The sequence below is a fragment of the Pelodiscus sinensis genome, chromosome 5 (genome assembly GCF_049634645.1).
Source record: "Pelodiscus sinensis isolate JC-2024 chromosome 5, ASM4963464v1, whole genome shotgun sequence".
Classification (NCBI taxonomy): Eukaryota; Metazoa; Chordata; order Testudines; family Trionychidae; genus Pelodiscus; species Pelodiscus sinensis.
The window spans coordinates 9,296,037-9,310,864 of NC_134715.1; the positions used below are offsets into that span (position 1 = coordinate 9,296,037).

General features: G+C 45.5%; 1 protein-coding gene across 5 annotated transcripts in view; it reads left to right on the forward strand.

Moving 5' to 3' along the window:
* The first annotated feature begins 477 nt into the window (after positions 1-477).
* BMP2K (BMP2 inducible kinase) overlaps positions 478-14,828 on the forward strand; it is an 85,781-nt gene continuing 71,430 nt past the window's right edge. For 2 of the 5 annotated variants that reach the window (XM_075929462.1, XM_075929461.1), the window contains exon 1: positions 478-1,013. In XM_075929462.1, the coding sequence (XP_075785577.1) occupies positions 848-1,013 (166 nt within the window). In that variant the 5' untranslated portion in view covers positions 478-847. Of the gene's footprint in view, positions 1,014-1,956; positions 2,112-14,828 lie in introns of all 5 variants that reach the window. The other 3 variants (XR_012903971.1, XM_075929459.1, XM_075929463.1) reach the window with 2 other exon arrangements.

Genomic DNA, 14,828 nt, shown 5'->3' on the forward strand with positions numbered 1-14,828 from the left:
TGTGCCAAGGCTGATGCCTGGCACTTCTGTGTTGGAAGCCCATAGCTCTGCCACTTCTGGGTTTGCTGTGTCCCTTACAACTGTAAAAAAAATAAGTTGCCCAAGGACTGGCACCCGTTCATTGCACGGGGTGGAGAAGGGCTTCCTTGGGAAGGGGGTGCATTGAGCTGAGCTGACTTGCAGGACTTCTCCCCTCCCCCTACCCACAGCTGCCCAGGAGGGGGCTCGAACTTGTAGCCCAGCAACTGAGCTGACTTGCAGGACTTCTTCCCTCCCCCACAGCTGCCCGAACCTGTGGCCCACCAACGTTCGAAACGACCGTTTCTCTCTAACGGCAGCCAACCCTCAAAGGGCGGCGCGAGCGCTTCCTCGCCTCCCCGCCCCCACTTTTTCTTCCACCCCCTCCGCCCCCCCACGTGCTGCCAAGGCCTGGCGATCTCACTTCCGGCCGCGGGGCGGGGCGAGCCGGCGGAGTGCGCACGCGCCGCCTACCGCACACGGCACAGACGGCAGCCCAGGCGAGGCGGCGGCGGCGGCGGCTCCCTGGCAGTCCCCTGGGCGCTCGGTGACGCGCCGCCGCTGCTGCGTGTGAGCGGGGCGCACAGCGCGCGCCGGGCAGGGCAGCGCGGAGACCTCCCCCCCCCCACCCGGCGGCAGGAGCCCAGCGGGGGCCGGCGCTGCCCAGCCGCCGGCTGCGTTGCGGGGCGGGGGCAGGTCCCCCGCGGGCGGAATGTGAGGCTCGCAGCCCGGCAGCCGCGAGGGGTTCCCCGCGCAGCGGCCCTGCTCCCGGGGCCAGGCCGGGCGCCGCCTGCGCTTCTCCGGCTCCGTGCCCAGCCCGCCCCTCGCCATGAAGAAGTTCTCCCGCATGCCCAAGTCCGAGGGCGGCGGCGGCGGCGGCGGGACGACGTGCGCTGGCCCCGGCGGCGCGGGCGGAGGGGGCGGCGGCTGCACCGTGGGCCGGGTGCTCGCTGTGGGACGGTACCAGGTCACCCTGGAGGAGCTGCTGGCGGAAGGTAACGGGGGCAGGCCCGGGTGGTGGGGGCAGTGCCAGGGCAAGGCCCCGCCCCCTCGGTGCGGAGGCGCCTCTGCCCCAGAGATCGGTGGGGCAGGGCGGCTCTGTCCCTATCCCGTTCTCTGGGGGCATAGGTGCCAGCCCGTCCCCGTGCGGGAGGCAAGCGGGGATGGGAGGCCTGCGCAGAGTCAGTGAAGGGGGCTGGTTGGAGGGACTAAAAAGTTGAGGGCAGAATTAGAGAAATCTCCCTTTGCGCCGCCCCCCCCCCCCCCCCTTCCAGGCTGACCCAGACTTTTGTGTCGCCCTTCTGTCCCCGACACTGTATCTCTTTCGCAGACTTTAAGTAGCTGCTTACACATTATAAGCCGGTTAGTGGATTTAAAAAAAAAATACCAAAACTGTGGCTGGTGCATTGACCTCATTATGGGGTTTACATAGTTTCTTGGCATATTGTCACTAGTACCTCAGTATAGAATAGACAAACATGTGGCATGCTGTTGTTTTGACCCAATGAATCATCAAATCCAACAAATGGCGTTGCAAAGTAGTGTACAGTAACCAATGCCAGAGAATGGGTTTGTGTAAGTATCCCTGATATAATACTTGTGTCCTATTTGCGAACTAATTCTAAATGAAACTGATAGTAAGGCTTAACTTCTGGAAATCAACAGATCAATACAGCAATGAATTGGTGGCATTTTCAGCTTTATTTGCAGTCGGACTCTTGTCTGTCGTCTTGCAACAATTTGATTAATTATTCCATTATCAGCATGCTGCTTGTGTTCTAAAACTTGCAATTGGCATTGCAGTGAAGTTATGTTAGACAGCAGAAGCTCTAAATAAGCAATATTTTGTCATTTGTTGTGCATTTTAGTGAACTAAATAATCTTGAGTGGTGTCAGATTTGGGTTCTCATTGTAACCAGTATAATACTTTCTCCTTAGCGAAATGTGTGGATATACTATACACTATGAAGAATGCTACATAATTCCCTTCACAGCTGGTTGGACTAAGGACAGTTTTGTATTTGCTATACATCTGTGCTGTGTGGTATTCCTGCAAATTTTTAAAACAGGAAAGTGAACACAATCATGCTAAAGTTAGTAGACTTATGTGTATATGCTGGCAAATTTTCATGGTTAAATATATGTATAACTCTTAACGGAAATGTTGTATGCAATTGTGTAGTTTTGCTTGTTCTCATTACCACTTGCGTACATTTATTAAAACTACTGTTAATGCCCAACAACAATTTTTTAAAGACTCTAAATTGATTTTCTTATTACAGAGTCAGAGAATTGGTAATTGCAAATGACCTGAGTATTCTGTATTTATCCATATTATTTAAAAATTATTGCAATGATGGCAGTATATTAATGTGGAATTTTCATCTTTTCTAAAATGTGGGATTTTGGGAATCATCTTTAGGACTAGAAAAATCTGAGTTTTAAGCAGGAAGGACCTGGCCTACACAGATTTCTAGTGCCTTCTGAAAGAGATGTTGCCATCTCGAGATCTTTTAGATTACATTTTTAAAAAAGAAATCAATTATATGTTACCACATCTGTCTTTAGCTTTTGTGCAATTTTTTTGCAATCGTTTCCTATTATGTAAATTGCAAATCTTTTTAAATACACACACACACAAAAGAGCAAAAAGTTGAGTAGAATTTTTCCCCTTCATCTTTCAATTAATAACCCATTTTAACAGATGAAAAATACTTCTGTATGAAAGGATTTTTAAAGTTGATAGTATCCTGTTAGCTAACATTAAATTAGTGTTCCGTATTGAGAACATTATGGTTTTACTTTTGCAGTTGGGGAGTCAGCTCAGTACTCATGAATTACTCTTAAGCCACCAATTCCACATCTAGCTGTGCAAGTGGACCTTTTTATGGAGCCTTATTAAAGTCAAAGTGGCTCATTACAGGGACCTGCCTCTGATAAGTTGGTTTCATGGTAGTCATCTTGGAATTGTGTAGGGGTATGTTGAAGATGTGACTTAAAATAGACCCCCGGTAGAAAACAGGGAAGTTGTATAGTGCTTTGTTTAGGCTTATGTACTTAAGAGGACTCTCATAATCTTATTTGTAAATAGTCAGTGAATAAAAGTGTAAACTCTTATTCAAGATTGATGATATTAGAGGACTGCATCAACCAAAGGGTTACAGAAAGAGCAATATGTGTAGTTTGTCCCGTTTGTCGGTTGTTCTGTTATCAAGTAACTTTGCATTAGAGACAAAATATAATGCCTATAACGTTATCCTCTTGTGTGTATCTGCTTTTGTTCCATGATTTTATTAAAAAGCATTCAAGTCAAGACTTGTGGTCTTAAGTTGATAGATAATGTACAACATTGATATTAACATGATTCTGGGATGCATGAACAGGAGTGTTGTGATCAAGACATGAGAAATCATTCTTTCTCTCTACTCTGTGCTGATTAGGCCTCAGTTGGAGTATTGTGTCCAGTTCTGGGCACCACATTTCAAGAAAGAATGGGAGAGGGTTCAGAGAAGAGCAGCTCTAATGATTCAAGGTTTAGAGAACATGAGCTATGAGGGGAGACTGAAAACTTGTTTAGTTTAGAAAGAAGACTGAGAGGACATAATAGTGGTTTTCAAGTATCTAAAAAGGCGTCATGAGGAGAGAGAAAAATTGTTCTCCTTGGCCTCTGATGATAAGATAAGAAGCAATGGGCTTAAACTGCAGCAAGGGAGGTTTAGGTTGGACACTAGGGAAAAACTTCTTAACTGTCGGGGTGGTTAAACACTGGAATAAATTTCCTGGGGTGGTTATGGAGGTTAAACAGGCATCTATCAGGGATGGTCTCTAGACAGTGCTTGATCCTTGGTGAGGGCAGGGGACTGTACTCAGTGTCCTTTCGAGGTCCTTCCAGTTCTAGAATTCTATGATTCTGTTCAGCACTGGTGGTTAATAGTATTCTGAAGACACCTGTGTCTGTAATAGTTGTTTTGGCAGTAAAGCCACAAGAAATCAGTGGAAATGTGGAAAGGCACAGATTAGTTACAATTGGCAGGGTTCAAAGAAATCTTGAGCGAGGGCCTGTAGGAACCTTTCATGGTTTTTATGTACTTCTGCAAAGTCTAAGTTTCCATTTATCTCTTTTCCTGTAAAAAAGCAAGTTTCTAGTCCTCGTAGTTGTGAAGAAAACCTTTCTAATACGGTTGCAGGGTTATCTTGTATTTCTGAATGCAGGCATACCATCTCAGCCCCTCTTGTCAGTTTTCAGTATAATTTAAATGCTGATGAAATGGGTAAGAATCAGACCAATTTAAATTCAGTGCTTCTTGGAAAAAGCACTGGAGCTGTTAGTAGGGGAGGATTCAAGAGATTTGGGGAGAGTTACAGTAGTAGGAGACCAGTGTAGCAGGAGCCATGAGAGGCAGTAGTATGGCAGTTAGGGGAACAGGAAGAAAAAGCTGGCTGAGAGAATTAGAAGGCAAAGGAGGTTTGGCAGTGGAACTGAAAGGAATTGCATTGATCAGACCTGTACCAGTTGGAGGTTGCTATGGAAGATGGAGCCCCTAAAGAGAGTCCAGGCTTAGAGATGTAAGTGACTAATCGACAGACTAGATAACTCCGCCTTTGGTGCCACTATCAGAAGAAAGGAGGGGGGGAAGGGGCGCAGTGGCAGCATTCCATCTTTGAAATGCTGGGACTCTTGTACATTTTAGAGTGGAAGCGCCACATGGAACCTGGGGCAAGCGGGGGACTCAGAGTCCCCCACTGGCCCCATGCTCCATGCAGTGTTTCAATCTTTGAAATGTGGAAGAGCCCCTGCTGGGGTTCTTGTACGTTTTAAAGGTGGAATGCTGCACAGCACTTTCACCTTTGAGATGCAGCAACGGCTGGGCGGGTTCTTGCTATGTTTCAAAGCAGAAGTGCCTTTATCGACCAATAGAATAGTTGATGGAAATTCCATTGACTATTTGATTAGTTGATTGATCTAATTTTAACATCCCTATCCAGGATAGCAACCTAGTGGATCTCTCAATGTCTTCACCTTTATCAGTAGCTAGCTTAGCTGAGCATAACTTTTTAAGTGTATGGCAGAAGCAACCTATTAGACACTCATGTTTGTAGTCCTTTTGTATTAGGAGGTTATCCTTACATGTAAAATCTGGTGTCTCTTTGCTTAATTTGGCAGTTTTTTTAAAACATAGCTAGGTCTGCAGCTGGTCAAATACTGTTTGGCAAATATTACTATTTTTGTTAAATACTCTAATCAGAACAGGAGGCACCACTGTGCTGAGTTCTGTATGAAACCGCAGGAGTGTACAGGAGGCCCCTGACTTGTGACGCAAGCCATTCCTGGGGAAGCATCTCAAATTGGGGGCATTGTAACTCGAACCCGCACTTATGATAGGCACCGTGTGCTTTCATAAATGTAGGCTGAGGACGTTAGTCGAGTGTTTTCGGCCCCTTCTGCACTTACAAAAATGGTTGTAAGTGTGGGGGGTCAGAACTCAGGCAGTCTCAACTCGGGAGCCTCCTGTATATGGCCTATGTCTTGAAGAGCTATTCATCTAGGACAACTGGAATGAATAAAATAGATAAAATAGAAATTTAATTCATTGCCATTTTAATACACAGCTGTTCTTCAAATTGAAATAGTAATGAACGGCAGCACAGGCACCTGACGTGATAGGTTTAGTTGTTGGATAAGTATGCTTTGGATAACGTTTTTAAACTCTGAAAATTAATATTTCAGGTTGGGTATTAGAAGGCTTTTACAATGGCAGGCCCTGATCCTATACAGGTTCTCCTTCTCTGGTTTGACAATATCTGTGGTCCAGTGAGATTTTAGTTTGTCAGGCGCCCTAGCGAAAGTTGCCATCTTTAATAGCAGGAGGAGGATGCTAGACGAGGGGGTTCTCTGCGACTGTGGGGCCTATTTCCGCTCCTCCCTCGTGTCACGAATCTGGGCAGAGTTCCTCTGGGCGGCGTCCACTGGCTCCATCGACAGCTTTGAGGAGCAGTGGGCGCTGTCCGGGGTTCTCTGCTCGGTGTCCCCATCCGGCTCCCTTATTTTGAACCTCTAGCCCGCACTTCTTGATCCTTTAGTCATTATTTGTCCCAAGCAATCAATTGAACATGGGTCCAGTGTCCCTCCCATAAGGTTGGGGAGGGGCTTTTAGAAGGTGGGCGGGCTTTGCCCGCCCACCATCCCATGATTTCAAATAGGCCCACTTATCAAAGGTGTGGCCAAGTTTCCTGTGGTCCCATAAAGTTTGTTTACAGCCACCAGTCTTTGCTCTGTGTTCTGTGCTGTTGTTTAGCTCTAATTTACCCCCAAGTATCTTGTAAGAGCCCAGTAAACAGTGGAAGTGTTGGTAATACTGCTAGAAGATATTGACTACTAGTGGTCCAGCAAATTCTCCGGATTGCTCCCTGTTAGGTCCCAATGGGCGTCAGGCTAGAGAGGTTCAGCCTGTAACTTGACTTCGGGTAGGCTCCATGTGAGTGGAGGATTGGTGTCCTGGAGGTGGCAGAACTGGTATTTTAGCCCTCGTCTACACTAGGGATGTAATAGTGTAGTTGATTAACCGAGCAAAAGCTTATAGGTTAATGCTATAGACTACATGCATTTCCCTCTCGTTCCCAACCAGTAAATTTTTTAGCAGCCTGGCCAGCAGCCCAGCTCAATTCTGGCTCATGCTGGGTCTGGGACATACCCCTGCTGTGGCTCTGCATTTAAAGTGTATTAGAAACTACGCAGGCAGGCAGGCAGACTGGCTCAATTCTGGTTCGTGATGGGTCCGGGGGTTCAGACCCCCACCCCACTATTAGAGGCAGCAGCACATGGCGACAAACAGCTGGTCTGCAAGAGGAGCTGGATTTTAAACTGGCTCCCTTTGTGGACTAGCTCCCGCCTGGCATCCTATGCTGCTGCCAGCACCGCCCCCGGGGACTTCAGAATAGTCGACTCGCTGATAAGAATTCACGAGGTTACTTAAATATTGGTTAATTGAATAGTCAACATCCCTAGTCTACATTAGGGCGTTATTTAGAAATAAGGAATAACAAGTGGAGTGTACATTATTTCGAAATAAGGAATAACAAGTGGAGTGTACATTATTTCAAAATAAGGGGCTGGTTATTTTGAAATAAGCGTTATTCCTCATGGAAAGGAGGAGCTATTTAAAAATAATTATTTTGAAATAGCGGTAGTGTGGATGATCCACTGCTGCTATTTCGAAATAACTACTCCCCAGTTATTCAGAGTAATTACTCCCCAGTACTTCCTGGGGCCTTATCTTGAGGTAGCGTGTCTGCATTAAGCAAGCCTTTCTTGGACTAAGGACTCAACAAACATTTGAACTATCTCACCCATTACCAAGATAGTTTCCCCAATTATCACCTCTAATACCATTAACTCACAAACATCCCACTCTCCCTACCTCTAATATCATCAATTCACAGACACTTACCTTCCTTCCTCTCCCCCCCTCCCCCCCCCCCCGCATCCCCCTCCTGTTCTGCAATGTGATTTGTCCTTTTCATATTTGTTCATTTTTTTTAATTGTATCCTTTGGTATATATGGTTGTGACTACTTTCTTCCACTATTTGATCTGAGGAAGTGGGTCTGGCCCACGAAAGCTCATCATCTAATAAACCATCTTGTTAGTCTTTAAAGTGCTACATAGTCCTGCATTTTGCTTCAGAATAATCCCTAAGCATTTCAAGATTCCCAACCAAAAGGAAAATGCTAATTATTTGTAGTTGAAGATACAAGGAGCAGTAGAATACATGTGACCTAACTGCTGAAGAAACCCTATGTAACAAAATGTGTGCTTGCAAAGAGTTACTAAAGACATACTTACACTACAGACTATAGCCCTATGTTAGGACTTATCACCCCCGCAGTAGTTACGGATATCCACACTTACCCTCCTTCTGTCAGTGGTGTGTGTCCTCACCAGGAGCGCTTCCACCAACTAAAGAGGGTGGGGAAAGAGTGGGCTGAGAACCAAAGCTCTGCCCAGAGCTGGAGTGGGGGGCAGCTACCTGAGCTTCTTGCCTCCTTGAATGGGGAGCCAGGAGAAGCCAGACCCTAGTTTTTCTTGGCAAATGAAATTGACAAGATAGCCATCAGCTGATGTAAGTAACCAGTGTCTGAACTGATATTGCATTTCCCTAATTGCACCAACCTAAGCCCTATGACCCTCAGGAAAGTGGAAAGTGGAAAGTCATGTTCATGTAGTTCAGCACTTACATCATCAGAAGGCCACAGTATGTTCAGACATAATTAGGTTAACATAAGCTGCCTTACATCGACTTAACCATGTACTGTAGACCAGACCTTAGTAACATAATTAAACGGTGTAAAAATGAGGTAGCAGATGGCGATGTAAAATTCCAGTTAATCAGTTAAATGGTTAAATGCTAAGGAGCTGAAGCTGGTGAGCCAGAGAGCTCAGTGGTACCCCACTTTAGGTGGCACTCTGGGGGTACCCATCTCAGCATCCAGTTGAAAGTTTTCACACTCTGCTTTCCTAAGTCACCTCTTTATCTTTATGGTGGGCCACAATTTATTACTCAAAGGGGAGAGCTCAGATAATTTTTCCTATTCTTCAGTGTACTGTGGTCCACAGATTGATTACAATGGGATTTTCACAGCAGTATGCCCCCAAAGTGGGAGGCAAGAGCATCTTTTAAATAAGGCATCCAGAACTAACTACATTATATTAACTGCACCCAAAACTTGGTTAACTCAGAGTTAAGATGGTCCAGTGCACCTTAACTTCATTTCCTTGTTTTCAGTCTTGAGCACAGATGACCCACTATTAGGAAACCTATTAAAGAATTAATTTGAACCCCTAAGCTTAAACCCCATGAGACACAGCAAACTTCAAGATACAAATCAACATGTGAATTTTAGAGAACTTATAATAATCTCTTAAACAGAAAGTGACTGATCCTTAACTCCAGCAGAGCTGCTGCTCCATCATAATGTTCTTCCATCCTCCCTTCCGCCTCCCCCACCCCATGCACCAAGGCACAGAGAAAATTTGAAAAAAAAAAAAAAAAAGACATTGGCTAAAGACTGGATGACCAACACGTAGAAACACTGAATTTACATATTGAAGCTAAATGATTGCCCAAAAGATCTCAATTCAGGTTCAGGCTCTTATCGGTGAGACTGTCAGTGCCCTGAAGGATTAGACTACGATGCTTTCCAAAGAATATTTCTGGAACTAACTTGGAGAAAAGAATGCTGTAACCACTGTAAGGACTGCTTGTTTGACTTTAAAGTACCGGGTCTCATCACGAGAAGCTCACAACTGCAAAAATTTGTCTGAAAAGTTACATTTTAGTGGAAAGATATATCTCCTGAAAATTAATACCTTCTGCAGCAGTTTGAGCCAGGTACTGCTGTAAGAAGCCGATAAAGATTTGAAGGTAGTGCTCCACAATGTTGGAGACTGGAAAAAAGGGTTGTTGACCACAGGACACATAACATTGGCATGTGTGCAAAACTTCTCTTAAACACTTTAACATTATACTTGAAACTTGACCTTTTTGCTTGGACTCTCATATACAGCCACAATAAAATCTTGCTAGAAGAACTAAAAGGTATGTTTCCCTTTGTTTTACACAGTAATTAAACTATGTACTGTGCACCACAGAGTAGAATAAGTTATTTGTTGACTTCTAGTTAGCATTCATGACATGATCCCTTAAATTGATCCGTTTTATACAGTTTAGTCTTAGAAGATTGGTTTTTGCAATAGCAGACTAGGGATGTGAACAACTAGACAGCTAGTCGCTCCCCTCAGCCCCCCATTGCTGCTTCTATCAGAAAGAGGCAGCCCTCCCAAAAGGGAGGACGTGGTGCTTCAAAGCAGCAGCTCCGCGTGGATCCCGAGGCCAGACTCTGGGCTCCATGCGGTGCTGCTGCTTTAGAACGCCGTGTGCAGCCTAGGGCCAACTGGGAGTCCCTAGCTGGCCTGGGCAGCACAAGGCATTTTAAAGCGGCAGTGCCACACAGAGGCCAGAATCAGTGGGGGAGTCCCCAACCGATCCCGAGCTCCACATGGCGCTGCAGCTTTGAAACGCTGCGTGCAGCCCAGGGTCCCCTGCTGGCCCAGGGCTGCACACAGTGTTCCAAAGAGGCAATGCTGCATGGAGCCCGGGGTCAGCTGGGGACTTCCCCGCTGGCCCTGTGCTCCCTGTAGCCCTGGGACTGTTGCTACACTTCAGAGGCGGAAGCATCCTTATCGCCTAATCAAATAGTTGATGCAAATTGCATCAACTATTCTATTAGCCAAATAATCGAAATTTTACATCCCTATAGCAGGCCTCCACTGCATGAAGCAGGCATTGGAAGGTCCATTCTAAGTTAGGACTGATTAACAGCCATAGCCTTGTCAGCAAAACAAACAGCATCACTGCTGCACCCTCACATCATTTGTATGGTCCTGCGGAGCTGTTGAAAAGGTGAGAACGCATTAATCGGAGATGTTGCCCAGCAGTGCAAGATATCACTCGCCACCAAGTATCCTGGGTCCAGACACATGGACAAGCTAACAGCACTCTATTGCTATTTTCAGATTAAAAAAACCAGCCCACCATGTTAAATGGTGGATCAGTGCATCCCTTTCTGCATACTTATGGTTCCACTACTCGATTTCTGCCCATTTCATCACTACAGCCTGCTGGTGCAGGGAAGAAATGGATGTGGTGATGAGGCAAGGCACCCTGCAGCAGAATTTGGAAACAACCTGAACACAGAAGCCTGGTGATCCATAGGAGCAGCTGGAAAACATGACACGTGCAGCTAGTGATAATAGCATGATACTTTCCCAGTCTTTTAGGTTTGGCAGAAAATACCCACCCATTCCTTTATTACATCTTCACAGGAAGCAAGATGATGGCTATATAACTATAGCTAGCCTACAGCAGCTGAAAACCTTCTAATCATAGTTCCCAGTACTCTGCCTAAGGGGGCACTGTTTGTTGGGTTTAATGCACATGTGTTATCTGATGCCCTAACTCTGATTCAGAGTGGCCGTCTTCCCCTATAAAGAAGTAGTCCCTTTGTGTGAGTGCATGTGCACAGACTCAGAGGAATCAACATATCTTTGGCCTGATGTGACATGCTGCACTTCATAAAGTGCACAGGGGAATTAGATATAAAGGGTGAGCACCAGAAAGCAATTTTATTTATGAGTTTGTCCCTTTGATTCCACTTCAAAGGGAAGAGCAAAATTGAGTGCAGACACTGCTCCAAAACTTTTTAAAGTGGCTAACATTCCCTCTGCTCTCTAATAAGCTTATTTTCATCTGTCTCCTTGTGACGGCGCGTTGGGGGTCCCCCATCTCCTGCACCCCGAAATGGCAGAAACAGACTGCACCAGCCGGTGGAATAGAGGAAGTTTATTGCCTCTCCAGGATACAGCACAGCACAGATGTAATCTGGTCACAGAGCTGGGCTAGGATGCCTCAGGCTCCCTTGAGACGGGGGGGAGACTGGGCCCCTAAACTCCAGCCCCTTTCCCTAGGCTGTCTCCTCCATGCTCCCAGACAGCCACTAAACCAACCCTCCTCCAGCCCTGCCCCCCAGCCAGGGCAGCATTCCCCCTTCCTTTGTTCCTCTCCATGGGGGGTATCTGGTTCAACCAGTTTGGCATCACCTTTGCATAGTGAGGTTTTCCCTGCTGGGTCTTGCTCCAGACAGCAGAGGTCACCACAGCCCAGCAAGTACCCCTGCTACGTCACACTCCTACATGGATCTTTCAGTGAAGATAATAGCCTGAGTTCAGTACAAACTCCCTAGAAGGCCAATCCCTTTTCACCACGCGGACATGTTTTCCCTAGAGCCCCAAACATGGGCTGTCAGAAGGCAACTCCTGGGGGGTTTGTTAGAGAAATTGTAGCAAAAACAACTTGGAACCAACGCTCCCTTACCACACACTGACATCAGTAACTCTTTCTGAAGGAGAGGGGTCTGGCTGAGCTTTCCTGTTGCTGTGGAGGCAGATAACCTCTCTCAAACTACAAGCAGGTTGATGTAGTCACTGTAGTGAATCATCTCTGCATGATGAAGCAGCTATACGCTAGCAGTAAGGATGTTAAATATCAACTAACTGACTAATCAAATAGTTGATGCATTTTGCATCAACTAGTCGATAGGGCGATTCCACCTTTGAACAGCTCTAAGGCTGTTGCTACACTTGAGGTGAAAGCGCCTCTCAGAGCCAGCTGATCCCGGGCTCCACAAGGCGCTGCTGCTTTGAAACGCCATGTACAGCCTAACGCCGGCCTCTCCAAGGCATTTCAAAGCAGCAGCGCTGCACGGAGCCTGGGATCAGTGTGGGGGACTCCCCCACACCAATCCTGGGCTCCACGTGGTGCTACAGCTTTAAAACTCCACGTGCAGCCTGGGGACACCCCAGCTGGCCCTCAGGCTGCACACGGTGTTTCAAAGCAGCAGCGCTGCATGGAGTCCGGTGTCTGGCCTGAGGCTTCAAGAGGCACTGCCACTTTGAAGTACCCCTTGCTTTCTCCCTCCTGCCCAGCTGCCTCTTTCTGATAGAGGCAGCAAGGGGGAGTGACCAGTGGACTAGCATGTCAACTATCCAATAAGCATTTGCTGATTGGATAATCAACTAGTCCTTCACATCCCTAACTAGCAATTTAAAAAACTTTACAAGCTAATATTCTTCCATGATCCATGAGGACATTACATTGCAAGTCTTAAAATTCAGAATGCTTAATGAGAGTATGAATCAAGAAGGCTGACCTTGAAACAGTAGACAGAATAAAAATCAACAAGACTAGAACAGTTGTCCTACTTTTCCTCTACACCACCACAACTTCACAACACTAGCCCTTATGAAACAAAGGTAGTTAAGAATTACTTTTCAACTTGTTTTTTAGAAGGAAGCTCACAGTCATCAAAAATACAATACGTAGCTTTACATTTATATAGGAAGATAATAGAATAATAGAACTGGTAGTACGGTAACCTCAAGAGATCAGCAAGTCCAGTTCCTGAACTCATGGTAAGACCAAACACTAGCTAGACCAGTGGTGAGTAACTTGCAACCCATATGGGGTTCTATGTGCCTCTCACATGTTGCTCACCCCAGGGACTTATCCTGTTTAAGCTCTGGGGAGGAGTAGGTTGAATCAGCTGACTCTCAGCGTTCAAGCTCTAGGAGGGAAGGAGAAGAGCAGGGATGGGACACCAGTCAGCTGATTCTCAGAGCTACGGAAATGCTGGGAGGAGAAAGAAGGGACCAGTGCACTTGGGGGAGAAGGCATGGGAGAGGCCTGGTGGGAGTTTGATGGAAGGGGTGGAATGTGGGAAGGGCCTGAAGCAGAGGGGAAGGTTGAGCCTTGTCCTTAAGACAAGGCTAATTCAGTAACATATGAGAACACTAAAAAGCAGAAAACTGTGCCTTCCACTACTTAAGCACAATACAAATTAACTCTTAAGTTAGGACAAAAGTATTGGGGGCTTAAGAGTATTTCATTCAGAGCTCCATTTCCTTTTTATTTTTCTCCCTAACACAACCTTTATTTTCTCGTTTTTCCTTTGAAGTACTCCATGAATTAATTTTGATCTATGCACTACACTTTGATATACAACTGTGTGTGCCAATTTATATCTACTAACTTCAGTTATATGAAGACTACCTGTGACAGATAAAACAATTACTAAATTTATTCAATTTAAATTAGATAGACTTCAGCAACAAAAAGCTTAATGCAGCATATTATGATTTAGAATAAGCTTCTCATACCCCTGGAGAGCACAAGTTCACTTGAATTCTTCTGCTGCAAGCAAACTCGCTACAATAGTTCAGCTATTCCAAAAAGCATTATAAAAGAAAACCAAATGTCAAAGCGATCCTTTGAGTCCCTTAATTCTTTAAAACATTAAGCATAGAACTGCTATGAGCAAAAGCCACTCACATATTATTCTCATGCAAGAGCCATTATTCCAAGACCATCAATCTTAATTGAATGAACTGTCATGATTTTTAATGATACATTTCCTTATCTTTGTTGTTAGTAATATTTTAGATTAGAAATGAAATTTTATATTCTAATCTGCTTTTCATTATTTGTACTATTACTTTGTGCTGTTCTCAGATTCAATTAAAATATCAATTTCTAGACATTTGCAGGTTCATAAGCATTAATACAATGCTGCAATGTCAGAGGTCAACATAGAAGGAATGTTTGTACAGTAGAATACCTATTTGATAAATAATTAGGAATTGAGTTCTTAAAATCAAAAAGTTCAAAAAATTGAACATTATGAAACTGTAGTGTCTACAGTACATAATTATAAATTAACTGTACAAAATGAATGGTTACAAATGCATCCTGGATTTTTCCATGTTTGAAAGAACTGTAGTATCTCCATCAAATCTCTCACTTTTTACAAATCTCTACACCGGGGTGGCCAACCCATTCTGGGCAAAGAGCCAAGATATTGGTGGATCCAGCTCAAAGAGCCGGGGCAAAGTTGTGGAGGAAAAAAAAAGATTGCCCCTTTTTAAAAGGAGCCACCGGTCGCATTTGGTCAAGAAAAAAAAGCTCTGCCCCTTTAAGAAAATATGCTTAGAGGCTTTTTGGCCACATCAGGCTCCCACTGGCGGATACCATCTTTAATGGCTGCGCCGGATGGCTCCCCTGCCCAGGTCAGCACAGGGAACTGGGAGGAGAGGGCCGTTTTTGGGGGTGCAGGGGCAGCTTTACGAGCCGAGGGGGGGGGGGGGGAACCGCGGCTTGGCCACGGCTGCTCTACACACATGGGAAGACTAGCAAAAGGAAT